The sequence below is a fragment of the Mesoplodon bidens genome, assembly GCF_964165515.1.
Source record: "Mesoplodon bidens genome assembly, chromosome: 2".
Taxonomy (NCBI): Eukaryota; Metazoa; Chordata; class Mammalia; order Artiodactyla; family Ziphiidae; genus Mesoplodon; species Mesoplodon bidens.
The window spans coordinates 136,991,872-137,008,323 of record NC_138177.1 but is presented as its reverse complement, the minus strand read 5'-3'; the positions used below and the strand labels follow the sequence as shown (position 1 = coordinate 137,008,323).

At 35.5% G+C, this 16,452-nt stretch overlaps 1 protein-coding gene across 4 annotated transcripts in view; it reads right to left on the bottom strand.

The window, feature by feature from the left end:
- Positions 1–16,452, bottom strand: part of OMA1 (OMA1 zinc metallopeptidase) — a 103,713-nt gene extending 87,261 nt beyond the window's left edge. For 2 of the 4 annotated variants that reach the window (XM_081258407.1, XM_081258404.1), the window contains exons 1-6: positions 16,342–16,446; positions 9,096–9,614; positions 6,421–6,649; positions 3,676–3,849; positions 3,469–3,576; positions 548–676 (exon numbers count right to left, since the gene is read on the bottom strand). In XM_081258407.1, coding sequence (XP_081114533.1) covers positions 548–676; positions 3,469–3,576; positions 3,676–3,849; positions 6,421–6,649; positions 9,096–9,595 — 1,140 coding nt within the window. In that variant the 5' untranslated portion in view covers positions 9,596–9,614; positions 16,342–16,446. Of the gene's footprint in view, positions 1–547; positions 677–3,468; positions 3,577–3,675; positions 3,850–6,420; positions 6,650–9,095; positions 9,615–14,432; positions 16,104–16,341 lie in introns of those variants that run through there. The other 2 variants (XM_081258405.1, XM_081258406.1) reach the window with 2 other exon arrangements.

Below are 16,452 nucleotides of genomic sequence, written 5' to 3'. Positions count from 1 at the left end.
GCTCACTGTTAAGAATATCCCCTAAGGCCTTCCCTGGTGGCACAGTGGTTAACAATCTGCCTGCCAATGCAGGGGACACAGGTTCAAGCCCTGGTCCGGGAAGATCCCACATGCCACGGAGCAACTAAGCCCGTGCACCACAACTACTGGGCCTGCGCTCTAGAGCCCGCGAGCCACAACTACTGAAGCCCATGCGCCTAGAGCCCATAGTCCACAACAAAAGAAGCCACCACAATGAGAAGTCCACGCACCGCAATGAAGAGTAGCCTCCACTCGCCGCAACCAGAGAAAAGCCTGTGCACAGCAACGAAGACCCAATGCAGCCAGAAACAATAAATACATTAAATTAAATAATAAAATAAATAAATTTTAAAAAGAATAGCCCCTAAAAATAAGAAGATGTAAGACACTAAAAATTAGCACCCGTTTTTTGTGGTAAGATTCATGATAAGGTATGAAAACATTTCTGGTACTTTTTCCTTTACAGGAATATTAAAATGTCTTCACCACAGGCCATTGCAAATTCAACTTATTGTCTCAGACTTACCTCCTGCAATTTAGACTGAATCCACTGGCCCAAAAGTGCCAAACTATCTCGAGGACAAATGGCCCAAATCATTGTGAGAAAAATCAGACCTAGGAAATCCAGGAAATGAACCAAGCTAGCCTTTTCTGCCTGAGAAAAATCAAAATAATGAAAATTACACTTAATAAATTCAGATAGTACATGCTTACATTTTCTAGTTCATCGTGTGTAATCACATTAAATAATTACATGTGTTTAACTGAACTTCGCCAAGTAAGACTGCAAATTCTTTTTCTTCTGTGTGCTTTATCCTTTCCCAGTCTGTTTTTCCCATCTCTTGTTTACATACTTACGCATTCATTTATTCATTCAACTAATATCTACTTGAGCCACTACCACCATTCAGATACAATGACAGGTTCATTAACCTACAGTGTCTTATATTAACAAGCATAATAATCTTGTAAAATAGGTACAATTGTTCCCTATTTTATAGATAAACTAAGATGAAGAGAGATTAAAAGAGTTGCCCAAATTCACAAAGCAATTAGTAAAAGAACAAGGAATCAAACCCAGGAAGTTACAGTTTCTAATACAGTCGCTAAATCTTCTTTAAAAATCAAATAAATGTGTTTATTATGCTTATACTTTTAGACAGAGACCAAACACTACCTAACATATGAAGCAGTTAAAACAAGGAACAATTCAGGAAAATATTAGAAATTTATTTTTTAAATAAAAGTCTTTTGACTTCATGACCTAATATGTGAAGAGTCATGCAAGTCTGCAACTTTATCAGCCTAGTATTTCCCACCAGGAAATTTAGTTATATGATTTTTTGTATTTACTTATAGCAGTAACCAAAAAATGTTTTACTTAAAATAGTTGTTTGGAGTAGTAATATCTAAAAATAAGTTTAATGCACTGGACTGTTCATTGTTCCTCACTAAAGTTGCTGAATAAATGGTATTGTAGTGCTGATACTGATAATATAGGAATCATTACTTGAATGTATGAAACATGGCTAACAACTAAAAATAATCACCTAGAATACTTCTGAATATAATCTGCCCTCACAAAGCATTCTTTGCTTCATTAAAAACATGAAAAAACAATAAAAAACTCATGAAAAACAATTATGGAATTATTTTAGCACTAAATGATGAAGTCATTATAGAAGAGAAAATCCTTGTAATTAATTATTAAAGAATATAATTATTACATAATCTTAGAAAACTAAAAATTTTTTTAAATTTGTATTTGTGAAATAATGAAAACAACGTAAAATGGAGACTCCTAAAAGAGAAAACATAGTATTGACAGTGTCTAAGACCTCTAACAAAGAAATATTAATAACTACTTCCTATTTTTAAGACCATTTGCTTTTTATGTCTCGTCTAATTATTGCTCTTGCACTGACAGAGATGACAACATTATGCTGAATAAGGCACTGACCCAGATGCCAGAAAAATTAATGTACTGAAATGAACACCTTTTAAAAATTAAAAACAGCCAAAGTTCATTGATTTTGCAGTTTTGAAGCCATTTCTAGAAAGATATAACCTATTTCAACTGCTTAGATTTATTCTTGTATGCATCCGTTTAAGGAAAAAATTTTTTTCTATTTTCCTGTAACTCAGAAGAAATAAAGGAGATAATTACTATTTGCGCTCTAGAATAGCACAGCTTTGGCCCACCTCATCTTATTGATACTCTAAGGAAAAGACAGAATTTGAGATGACATTTAGAGGGATTAATAACATTATCATTTCCACTTGAAGTTAATATTACTTGCATTTCTGATATATTCACAATCTTTCCACTATTTACCTTTGTGTTTTCAATTAAAAAATATACCTCTCTCTAATCATGTAAACAAATGAGCCATGCATAATTTTTAATGAATAAAAATAAAAATATGAGTAAACAGATTATTTTTCTAGATTCATACCAAGTCAAACAGATGTATATTCACAAGGGTATAAATTGACCTGACTTCTATGATCTATGAGAAAAGTGCTGCCAACAGCAGGGTAACTGTGGGAAAAGGAAGCAGTGCCAGACTTGCAAACAGAAAACCTTGATTAAAGTTCCAATTCCGCCAGTTTGTCACGTTAGTCATGTTATTTAGGGTCTTTTTAAACATTAGAGACCTCGTATATAATATAGCAGCAGTCCCCAACCTTTTTGGCACCAGGGACCGGTTTCATGAAAAACAATTTTTCCACGGACTGGGTGGGGGGATGGTTCAGGGGGTAATGCGAGCGATGGGGAGCGGCAGATGAAGCTTCGCTCACCCGCCTGCCACTCAGCTCCTGCTGTGCGGCCCAGTACCAGTCAACGGCCCGGGGGTTGAGGACCCCTGTAATATAGGGATATTAAATACCTACCTCATGAGGATAGTATTAAAATTATGAATGAGAAGGTATTAAAAAACTCAGTAAACTGTAAAATGGCAAGGTATCATTATTATTACTCTGCGTTAATTATACATGGCATATCATTCTAGACATTTTCAAAGATGCTCTAAGCTATCCTCTGAGAATGAATAAAAAAGTAAGAAAACATTTACCACTTGAATAGTAATATCACTTTCCTACAGTTGATTTTCTGACTAGATTCTAAGTATGTTAATAATTATGGAAAGTTTAAAATCTAATTTGAAATAATTACAGGTTGAGAATAATCACTTCTTAGCAAAAAAGACAGATGATAAAAATAGTATTTAACAGAAACACTAATTATTCAGTATCAAACACTAAAGATGATAAAAATTCTCAAAATTAGCCAATCATACTTTCTCAGGTAACAGAATAAGTCAATTATTAAAAACTAAAATTCCATCATAAAAAATAACTGAAAAGATTCAGTTCTCTAAAAGATTTAACTTGCTAATTTCAAAGGAGTGTTTCAACAACTGAACATTCATTTTAGGTACTTACGGCATGCTCAAGTACTGCATGTGCTATTTCATGGCCCAGAAGGAAGGACAGCTGATGAATATCAGTCACACTATTTAAAAGTCCAGTGAAGATAAACACTTGTCCATTCTGCACCATAATGAAAATAATGTAAGGAATTAGAACAACATAAAAAACAAGGACGTTAAATTTAACAATTAAAAAATAGGCTGGGTAACATTTACTTACTGGAAGCACAAAGGCATTTATATCTGGGGAATCAACCACGTGAACTACCCAATTGATCTCAGAGATGCCTGGAATATCTTTATTGCATTCAATTAAATGATGAACCACTTCTTTAACAGCCATGTATCGGGTGTCTTTCTCAGTTAGCATATCATTTTTAAATTCTTCCATCCACTGAAAGATTAAAAAGAAAAGTAGTCTCTAAGAGAGTGTTAGCTCTACAAAATGTTTATATTGCTTTAATGAGTGTTACATGGCACTTATTGCTGAACACTTTAATTTTTAATTATGTAAAAATATGCACACATGAAATACTCAAAAAAATTCAAATTTGAATTATTTATGCAAAGGCAATCTGGTTTCTCACAAAGAGAATAAATTCTAATAACTAAGATTTTTCATATAAATTGGTTGAAATAAAAATGCACTCATCTTTTCTATTAGCCCATAAACAAATAAAATGCTTAAATATTATTTCTAATTTCCTAAATATTTTAGAAAACAAAACATTTTCTAGAGAACAGAAAGATTTCATATAAGAAAGTAAAATACAAAAGAAAATTACTTTCATAACATACTGAATAGAAAAACACCCTATACTTAATAAGAAAGTTAAACTTCCACCAAAAAAGGACACTTCATTAATTTTAAAGTATTTTAGCCAGACAGACTGAAATTACTAAAATTTTAGAACTAATGGGCATATCATTTTCTCTATATTATGCTAATTAAGACTAATCACCATATGAAGACACTTTTTCTGAAGCTATATTCATGAGACTCTTCCAAGTGTACTTCGAAAAGTGAGGATGTTCTGAAGATATTAAATTTGCATAAAATGTATAATTTCTTTCATATATGAATCAAGAAGTCTGTAACCTTCCTCCTTGAGATGCATTAAAAACATGATTTTATAGAATATGAATTTAAAAGTCTTTATATAGCATTTTTTAAAAGCACAAGTCAGCAATGGTCTGAAACAAAGAAACACACAGAAGTAGATACAACAAAATTATATGTAATTATAGTACTTTATAATAATCCCATAAGAGCATGTGTTTGAATTTTCGTAACAAGCAGGTATTACATTTGTAGGCTAAAAAATAAGAAAAAAAATATATGTACATGTATATAATTTTTTAAAGCTTCTTACTGATATAAATGGTAGAAGATAACACTAATTTAACACTAGGCCTTTCTCAATCTTAACAGAACACTTTCCTCAAACTTGCTTCTAACTAGACTATTCTAAGAAACATCTCAAATCTCTGTATAAACTGTATAGAAGAGATTGGTCTTATCTTTATTAAGAACAATCTTTTTAGTGAAAAACCATTGTTATTTCCTTTTTTATGATAACTTTCCATTAACAAACTCAGAAGCTCAATTGAAATAAAAATATATAAAAATCTAACCATGACAATGCTGTCAAGTGAAGTTATAAATTCAACAAATATTAATTGAGCATATACAGGCACACCTCAGAGACACTGTGAGTTCAATTCCAGTTCTCGATATCTTTATTGAGATATTCACCACAAAGTGAATATCTTAATAAAGCGAGTCACATGAATTTTTGGTTTCCCAGTACATATTGTGTGCAACAGCATTATGTCTAAAAAAACAATGTACATATCTTAAAGAACACTTTATAGCTAAAGAATGCTAACCATCATCTAAGCCTTGAGGAAGTCATAATCTTTTTTTCCTAACAAATATAATAATAATGAAAAGGCTTGAAATATTGCAAGAATTACCGAAAAGTGACATAGAGATACAAAGTAAGCAAATGCTGTTGGAAAAATGGCACCGATAGACTTGCTTGACACAGGCTTGCCAAAAACCTCCAATTTTTAAAAATGCAACATCTCCAAAGTGTAATAAAGCGAAGAACAATACGATGAGGTTTGTCTATACTGCTTATGTGCCAAGCATGAGAGATAGAAAGATGATCCGTCCTCAAGGAACTCACTAGTGGTATAAAATGTTTAACTACTTGAGTGACTATACTTTCCAAGGAGGTAAGACTTCTGAATTCCAACTTTATTTTGCATTCAAAAAATATAACAAATAGCCAAAATGATGTGTGGGGGCGGGGGGGAATATCTTATTCTACTTTATTTTCAAGGTACAAAAATTCAAATTACAGATCTATTTATTCAAAAAATATATACTAAGCACTACTTTGTACACTGTGCCAGTACTTAAGATGAAATGATAAACAGAATAGACAGGGTCTCTGACCCCCTGGAGCTAGTCTAGAAAGGGAGACAGATCAACAAATAAATAATTATGCAAATAATTATGGTGTTACCCTCACGATAAGTGTTTTAAAAGAAAAGGACAGTATGCAAAGAGAAAAGTAGGAGACCTAGCCCCAATATAGCCAAGCACAGAGCACAGCTACAAATGACTAATTCATAACACAGTCTGTATGAAGGATACCCCCTAGAGCCTAACATAGCCACCCTGCCTAACCCAGTCAGGATAATCAAGGAAGACTTTCCTGAGAAAGTGACATTTAAGGTGACATGTGATGAGCAGGAGTTAGCTGGGTGATCCAGAGGAAAGGCAATGTAAGCAGTAGGAATACTAAGCATGAGAGGTCTGAGGCCTTTTGGAAAAAATGCTAATTTGCTATCAGAGATTAAAATTAAAAACTAGTGCATCTTTCATATTTAAGAAACTTTCCTCCTTTGAGTATTACATCAAGCAATGTAGTTAAAAACAATTCTTTCTACTTACTGCTTCATATTCCAGTTCTGATAAAAGTCTGAAATGTTCTTTCCCCAGTAATAGAAGCTTGCTCCTTCCTGTGACTGGACTCACTTCCAGGTGTGTAAAATAAAATACTACAAAAAGCAATCCAAAACTACTCAAACCAAGGAATAACTTCCATTTATTCTTCCTTACACTTTCTTTAAATAGTTCCTTCTTGTTAGGAGGAAGTGCCTGCCACCATTTCCTTATGCCCCTGGAGCAAAAAGAAAAATTCAAAGTTCTGATAATAGAATCAGTACATATCACCAAAACTTAATGCTTATGCTAAAATTCTGTCATCAAATACTCGAATTTTTATACTTTTCTGTATAGATGTTTTTTCAGTTTTTAAAAATTCTTAGCTAAATGATGAAAAAGTAATCAATTATATGGAGCTATAGTTAAAAATTCTAATGCTCATTTGAATTTTCTTCAGTTATTTTAAAGGTAAACGCTAAATGAGAAGCTGTTTTACTATAACTACCATTAACATTTATTGACTGTTCAGCACATTCAAGGTACTCTTCTAATGCTGTACGTATATCATCTCATTTAATCTTCATAATAATCCTGTTACAGAAGAGAAAATTGAGACTTAAGAGAAGTTAAACAATTTATACAAGGCTGTAGAGTTAATGGGGAAAATGAGGCAAGGAAGGCAATATAATAGGGATGAACTGCTCAGATAAACATCTGAAGGTGTTATGGTACAACAGATCTATACCTTTAACCACCACTGCCCCCCACTGCTCGTCAGACATCCAACACAATCTGCCAGTACTTCAGTAAGGTACAAGGGAAACTATCTCAGCACTGATTTTAGAAACAAATATTGCTCAGTAGCAGAAACTCTACTAACCCCTCAAGAACATGACAAAGGAGAGGTAATAAAAAGAGCATAAGCACTGTAAACATGGAAATGAGAGATTTTATAGATAACATCTGGGGAGGTCCAATTCTACCAGGCAACAATAGATTCTCTGCTGCTTATTAGGGTTCATGAACATTTTGACAACCAGTAATGTTTTCAGCACTGGAACAGAACTTTTTCCCTATGAGTTCACCTGTGAAATTACAACAGGAATTTAAAATATATACATCATCCTCTTGACAAAATTTATTTTATAAAATAACTTCTTTGAGTTATCTTAATCTTGTTAAGTGACACACCTAAAATGCCTTTAAAGTGTTTCAACCTAAAAAGATTCAGATCAAACTATGAAGTATGCTTATTTCCCATTTAAAAGTTTATGACATTACCATTTAAAATGTATGAAAACATATCCTAAAATAAAATTTTAGGTGACTTACAATAGTAATATCAACAAAAGGTTAAAAATAAATAAATAATTTAAAAGGATGAAAAAGAGTTATTGGCCCAAGAGCTTGGGCTGAGTTGTGACAAAGATTCTCTCCTCCCCCAAACTCTACTCAGACTCCCCTGAACTCTTTTTCAAATAGGCCTTGTCTTTTGGACTACTGTGTTCATCTCTGCATTGTCCAATTTTAGCAAGAATCCTGTTAGGTCAATTAAGTCAGAATCCCTCATCCTCCATATCTGATCACGACACCCAATCTGCCCTTATCATTCATCATCTCCCAGGTGAAATCTGATCACCCTCACCTGCCTTCAGCAATAACTCTAGTAGGTCAGTTTGGGTGGAATCCCCACTTGCTCCTGATGTTTCCTCTCTGTAGTTTTCCATCTACCGACCCCCCGCCCTGCCCACATAGCCCATGGTGTATTCAGAGCTGACTCTGGTTCTATACTGAGGTCTCTTTTCTCCTACTGCAGAAGTTCTGAATAAAATATTTTTACTTCTTTAACTATTGTCTAGCTCTGGCTTTCTTTGATAGTCGTTACTTAAATTGAGAGCTAAATTAGCTGTATATTTTCTGAGTGCCAAAGCCTAGTCATAAAGAACACAATAAATTACGGAGTACAGGTCCTTGATTTTTGATAAAAAGAAAACTGGGTTGGTTAGTATGGAAGTAAGAAGGCTAGACGGCACTTCATAGTTATCAAACATAAGAAAAGTTTATAAGGAGACAATACTTAACTTTACCTTTCTTCAATCTTCATGGAGCAAATAAGAGAAAACAGAATTATGAGGGGGAGTTTTAAATTAAATATGAAGTATTACTTAGCCGAAAAAAAACATTAAGCATTATAAAGGATCACAAAGAGAAAATAAAGATTTGTCGGAAACAGAATAGAAAAATAAATAAATAAATAATAAATACTAATTAAGAGTTAACGTGGCTAGGAATGAGTCCTTTCTTAAGTAAGCAAAGTTCTTCAGTTTCATGATCCATTGTCTCAAATTCCATGAACTAAAAAGGACTGCTTTTAAGTACAGTTCTTATACGTGAGTTATAACAAACATTTCTGATTCTTGTAATCATAAATGTAAGACCTTTTAAATAGTGTCTATATAAAATATACAAGAATAATTTTTAAAGATCACATTTCTGTACTGTAATATGCAATAAATGATTTTAAGATTATTAAGGCATACATAAAAAAACTGAGTAGAACCAACTGTTTAGAAACTGAATTCTGAGCTAATTATGGGAGGGAAATCTATCAAGTTTTCTTTAAAAATGAGTTTTACAGATACTTTTTAATATAAGAGTTTATATTTTAAAGAGCATTTTACCTGCCCACAATGATAGCCAGTAGCTTCTGCACTGGTTTAAGAATCATCAACAAGAGAGGAACCGGAGCAGCTTGAAGCCGTGGAGAAGTATGGAAACTCCTGATGTCTCTTGTGGGTAAACAGTTTAAAGGATGCACCACTGAAAGAGCAGGAACTACTAGAACGTCTTTCATCAGTAGCTGTCTTGAAAAAGAGTTATTCCATGCAGTACATTTTTGGGTAATCATCCAAATTTCCTTACTTCTGGTGCTCAAGAGGCAGCCAGTTCTTTTGTTATTAAAAGTCCTACAGACTTTTAATTTTTCAGGCAAAAATGTCCATCTATCACCCTGATTTACTCCCAAGCCCAGAGACTTATTTACTATATTGTTAATTTTCACTTGATGACAGTCCAGTGAGGTTACAGCTTGTGTGTTACATTTTCTCCAGCTGGTCAGTAAATTAAATCGGAAGAAAACACATTTTCTAGCAGCAAACTGCAGTCCACAGATGAAGCTCATCTTTGTTTTGCTTGATTATCTGGAACACAAAGTATAAACTATAAATATCTAAGCAAAATACTTATTACCAAACTGGGAATATAACACTTATGAAAAAGGTGTTCTTCCTTTAACACATTTCCGACTAAATTACCTTGGGTTTCAACTCATTGCCCCCTGCAGCAACTCCTCTTAACAATAAAAACCAAAGAGGTTTTACTAACTTTTAACTCAACAACATGTACTTTCAAAATTTGGATTTTTTTCTTCGTTTCATTTTTTAATTTTAGTTGGGGGAGTCTATTTTTATTTTAACAGCTAAATTATTTGGGGAATAAGAAATGGATTAAACAAAAACAGCACTAAGTTTCAGCAATTGGCAGTAATGGGGGGAAGGAGTATTTAATGGAATAGTAAAGTCTAACATAAAATGCAATTTTAAAAATACAGATTTGTGGGACTTCCCTGGTGGTCCAGTGGTAAAGAATCCGCCTTACAATGCAGGGGAAGCAGGTTCAATCCCTGCTCCAGGAACTAAGACCCCACGTGCCGTGGGGTAACTAAGCCCGCACGCCACAACTACTGAGCTCGTGTGTCTAAACTAGAGCCCACTGTGCCACAATTACAGAGCCCACGTGCCCTGGAGCCCAATCACCACAACTAGAAAGAGAAAACCCGCACGCCACAACTAGAGAGAAGCCCGCATACTGCAACAAAAGATCCTGCACACCTCAACAAAGACCCTGTATGCCGCAACTAAGACCTGACGCGGCCAAAAAAATAAATTAAATAAATAAATATATTTTTAAAAAACCTAAAAAAATATATGCAAAAATAAATTTTAAAAAAATACAAATTTGTTCCTTTCAAATATAATACTGGCACTTCTGATTCAGGTCAATACAGAGTAAAAGGGACTTATCCTGTCACTGAAAATAACTAAAAACACAGACAGAATATGAAGACCTAAATAGACATTATTCCAAAGAAGACACACAGATGGCCAACAGGCATGTGAAAAGATGCTTGACATCGCTAATTATTACAGAAATGCAAATCAAAACCACAATGAAGTATCACCTCACACTGGTCAGAATGGCCATCACCAAAACGTCTACGAATAATAAATGCTGGAGAGGGTGTGGAGAAAAGGGCACCCTCCTACACTGTTGGTGGGAATGTAAACTGATACAGCCACTATGGGAAACAGTATGGAGCTTCCTTAAATAGAGCTACCATATGATCCAGCAATCCCACTCCTTGGTACATATTCATAAAAGACGAAAACCCTAATTCAAAAAGCTACATGCACCCCAATGTTCATAGCAGCACTATTTGCAACAGGCAAGCCATGGAAACAACCCAAGTGCCCATCAACACAATGGAATGTTACTCAGCCATAAAACAGAATGAAATACTGCCATTTGCAGCAAGATGGATGGACCCAGAGAATATTATACTTAGTGAAATAAGTCAAATATTATATAATATCATGTATATTTAGAATCCAAAAAAATAACACAAATGAGTCTACATACAAAACAGCAACAAATTCACAGACATAGGAAACAAACTTATGGTTGTTGGGGAAAGGGAGGGGGGAGGGATAAATTAGGCGTATGGGATTAACAGTTACAAACTGCCATACATAAAACAGGTAAGCAACAAGGACTTTCTGTATAGTGCAAGGAATTATATTCAACATCTTGTAATAACCTATAATGGAAAATAATCTGAAATATATATATACACACACACACAACTGAATCACTTTGCTGTACACCTAAAACTAACACAATATTGTAAATCAACTTCAATTAAAAAGAAAAAAGACACAATAAGTAAAACAATGGCTTCAACATACTGAACATCAGGCAACGAAGAACAGTCATCCCTGAGAAATGGGAAACAAATCAGGCGAGCCCTACAACTGCCCCAGCCTTCTGCCTGGCGAGAGTTTCTAGGCCACTATGCAAAGAGGGGAAACCTAGTGCAGCCCAATGGTCCTCCTAAATTAAAGAGATGAAGTTGGGAATTCAAGGTTATTAAACTAGTTATACATATAGCATATGTTTAAGAAGTTAAAGGAAAGTTTGGGCATGTTATGTAGAGACATGGAATATATTTTTTCAAAAGATCGACACTGAAGTTCTAGATTTGAAAACTATAATGTCTTAGATAAAAATTACACTGGATGAGACTAACAACAAATTAGACATTGTATAAATAAAGACTTACGAATTGACGTACCAATAAAAAACTATCCAAAATGAAATGCAGAGAGAAAACAGACTTTAAGAAATGCATACAGCATCACTGAGGTGTGGGATAACTCAAGTGACCTGATATATGTGTAAATGGAGTCCCTGAAAAGTGGAGAGGAATAGTAGAGAGAAAAAAAAAAAAAAAAAAAAACTTGAAAAAATAATGACCGTCTCTCTCTCTCTCTCTCACTCTTCCTCTTCCTCTTTCTCTGCTATGTGAGGACACAAAAAGAAAGCAACCATCTGCAAGCCAAGAAGAAAGCTCTCACCAGAGCCCAAACACGCTGGCACCTTGACCCCAGACTTCCAGCCTCTAGAACTTACGCGGGCCTCTCACTGCCGTGGCCTCTCCCGCTGTGGAGCACAGACTCCAGACACGCAGGCCCAGCGACCATGGCTCACGGGCCCAGCCACTCTGTGGCACATGGGACCCTCCCAGACGGGGCACGAACCAGCGTCCCCTGCATCGGCAGGCGGACTATCAACCACTGTGTCACCAGGGAAGACCTGAATGTGTATCTTGATGGTTGAATATGTTTTAACCTTGCACAATGTCTATACTAACAATGTATGGGTTTTTTGATAAATAAATATTTAAAAAGAAAAAAAAAAGAAAAAATAATGACCAAAATTTTCCAAATTTGATGAGAACTGTAAACCCACAAATCCAAGAAGTTTAACAAACCACATACACAGGAAACACAAAAGAAACTACTTTAAGGTATATCAAATTTCTTAAAACCAATGAAAGAAAAAATCTTAAATTTGACACCTTGGATTAAATGGATACATTCCTTGAAAAATACAAACTACCAGAGCTCACTCAAGAAGAAATAAACAACCTGAAGAGCCCTATACCCAAATTTTAAATTGAATTTATAGTGAAAAACCTTCCCACGAAGAAAGCTCCAGAACCAGAAGGCTTCACTGGGGAATTCTACCAAACATTTAAAGAAGAAATAATAATAATTCTATATAAACTCTTCCAAGAAATTAAAAAGGAATAGTTTGCAACTCCTTCCATAAGACCAGCACTACCCTGATACCAAAGACAGAAAAAAAAAAAAATTACAAGAAGACTACAGAATAATATCCCTCATGAACACAGATACAAAAATTCTTAATAATATTTCAGGAAATCTAATTCAAAAATATATTAAAAAGACAATACCTCATGACCAAGTAAGGTTTGTCTCAGGAATGCAAGGTTGAATAAAAATTCAAAAATCAATCAATGTAATTCACCCTAACTGCAGAAAGAAACACTACATGACCATCTCAAAAGACACAGAAAAAGCAATGGATAAAATCCAACAACCAACCCTGATAAAAACTCAGTAACTAGGACATCTACAGGAACCTATAGGCAACAGTATGTTTATTGGTGAAAGATTATACTTTCCTCCTCAGATCAGGAGCAAGGCAAAGATGTCTGCTCCCACCACTTCTATTCAACATTATACTGGAGATGCTAGCCAGTGCAACAGAATTAAATAAATAGATACATAACTAACTAGATAAATGCCATCCAGATAATAAAGAAGTAAAATGATCTTTATTCCTAGATAACATGACTGTCTATCCAGGAAATCCAAAGAAATCTACAAAAAAAAACTATTAGAATGAGTTTAAGGTGGCAGAATACAAGAGTAATACACAAAATCACTAGCAAGTGAGAGAAGCCAGGCTCATACACAGAAAAAAAAAATACACAGGAAAGAACACTACTCTCTCTCCAAAAATCATGCTCTATGATTTCAGCTTTATAATATAAACTGTAGAAAATGCAGACTAATTTATACTTATAGAGAAATCAGAGGATGGAAAAGTAAAGAGGGGCAAGAGGCGGGACTACAAAGTTTGGGGGGGGGCAACTAAAATGTTCACTATTGTGATTGTGTTGTTGGTTTCATAGATATACACGTAAGTCAAAACATGTACAGTTTAAATATGTCCAATTTATTGTATATCAACTATACATTAAGCTATTTTTTTAAAAGGTACTAAAAAGAGACAACCAAATGCAATGTGTGAACTCTGATTAGATCCTAATTTGAAAGAAAAAAATTTGTTTTAGAAGACAACTGGAACTATTGGGGTAATTTGAATATGAATTTGCTTTTAGGTTATTTTAGATAAGTATTGCTTATTTTCTTAGGTGATAAAGATGTGGTTATGTAGGTGAATATCTTATACCTGAAATGCTTGCTGAACTCTCTTTTCATGATGAATAAAACTTTCAAATTTTATAATAAAAATACATTCAGACATACACACAGGACATAAAGGCAATATAGAAAAATGCTAACAATCTTTGTATCTAAGTCGTGGTTATATATGTGCTCATTAATTTTCTTTTCAGTTTTTAGTGTTTCAAATCTTCAAAATAAAAGTTGCTGGGAAAAATACATAAATCTAACTCAGTCTAGGCTAATACCATATTATCTGGAACGATGCTTCAGAACATCAATTTTCATAAATAGTATTATCTATACATCAAATTATTTGAAAATTACTCAAATTTTTTACATACTCAGTAATGCTTAAAACATGCTAGTATATACAAATATTAATAAATCTAAAGGAATACACACCAAACCATTCACAGTGGTTATTTGGGGTGGCAGGATGATGGTTGTAAGGGATTATTTCCATCTTATATATTTCCATGCTGTTTAAACTTTTACAGGATGTGTTATTACTTTTGTAAGCCCCAAATCAATAAAGGCAACTATATTTGTAATTACCATTGGTTTCCATGGGCTTCAATAAACTCCTGCATATTGCAGACCAAGCCCCTCATAATACCACCTCCCACTGTTTCTCCAGGCACCTTCCCTACCCCTCCTTCACCCATTCCAAAGCTCCAGACCCACTGATTTACTTACACCTCTCAGAAAAGAAAAGCTCTCATCTGTCTGTGCACATCTATTTACACTGCTTACCTCTGTTCACACGTCAAGCAAACTCCTGCTCACAGCTCACAACTAACGTGAAATGTAAAGTATTCTGACACAGATGTTAGCAAAAGCCCCAAACACTGTATGTAGTACATATATAAGCAAAAGCGTTATTATTTGTATCACCTACAAGTATCACTTGAAACAGAAATAGTGCCTGATATTTTGTAATCCCTGCTGTATCCTAAAGAAAGGATAAAGAATGGGAGAAGAAAACTATTTATACATTTTCAAAGATCCAATCACTAGACTACACAGAGCAGAAGAAAGAATCAGGGCTGACACATCCTCTTCAAAGAACTGTAGCAGGTCAACAAACATAGCTGGCAGACTTCCAGGATTACTAAATTAATGATGTGAGAAAATTAAACAATTTGGATTGTTAGCCTCTACGAACATTTCAGATCCTTAATTCTTTAAGTACCATCTCAGAATGAGCAAGTACAGCGCTCACTGGCACTCACAGCTGAAGCCTGGAAGACAGTTTTAACAACTCTTCTGAAAGTGACTATTTCTTCCCTAGTTTCTATGGAAACAGCTGTCAGATTGGCAAAAATAGAACACGTACTTTAAAATAATCATTCAAGCAAAGTACACACATGATGGAAGGCTTAAAAAAATAATAATAAATTGGAAGGCAACAGAATTGGTTCTTAAGCTTCCAAATGCCAGACTGCACCCCTTCACCACAGCTGAGAATGATGGATATGAACCCAAATGCTTTTAGTGAGGGTTACATGGAATTGGTCAGAGTCACTATGGTTGTTCAATCCCTGAATTCCCAATGAAGTATTTTCATCTCCCCGGACTAAAATTTCTCATTGAGCACCGCATGGCACAACACAACTGTTATTCCACTTTACGCAGGCAAGTGACATTATCTAAGGAGCACAAAAAGTGAATTTGTAGACAAGTTCATAAAGAAATTATTTAAATACCCTACAACTGTTGAGACAGGGAATTTCCTATTTTTCACTGCGGGGTTTGGGTAGGAAAACTTTTACTTTCTCTGCTTTAAGAGGGAACAGGTAAAAGAAATGGTTTGAGTCTCAAGATGCCCAAAGCGGCTGGAAACGGTTTCCTACGGGTGAAGATGTCACTGCGACGCACACGATACTGCGGTAAAAAGAACCACAACTTTTAAAAAAGGGCCGCTAATGAGAAGGCTGGGAGAGCTTATCTTCCCGGAAGATGCAGCCAGCTGCCTATTTGCAACTCCCGCGCTGCCAGAGTAGCACCCTGGGGTCCCCACAGTTCACACCAGGACGGGATCAGGCGGGAAAAGGAGACTTTCCTGCCACGTCCTCCTTTCCCACTCGCCCTCCCCCCCGACTCCACACGCCGCCCCCGCGCTTCACTCCAGCCCGGCTCCCCGTCGTCCCTCCTCCACCCCAGGCCTCGCCACCCCAACCCAACCGGGCCCCCAAGGGTCCCCGCTCCTCACCCCAGCGCCCCTCCAAGCTCCCCCCACCCCAGCTCCCGGACTCTGCCCCCTCCCCTGGGCCCGGCCCACTCTTAATAGCTGTGCAAAGGCGTCCCCCACCAAACAGTGGCGAAAGCGAAGGTTCCTCTGACCCGACCTATGCGCAAGCGTACGCCACGCCAAAGAAGCTCGGCCTCTTCACTTCCTGCCCTCGTCTTGGACATGGACGCC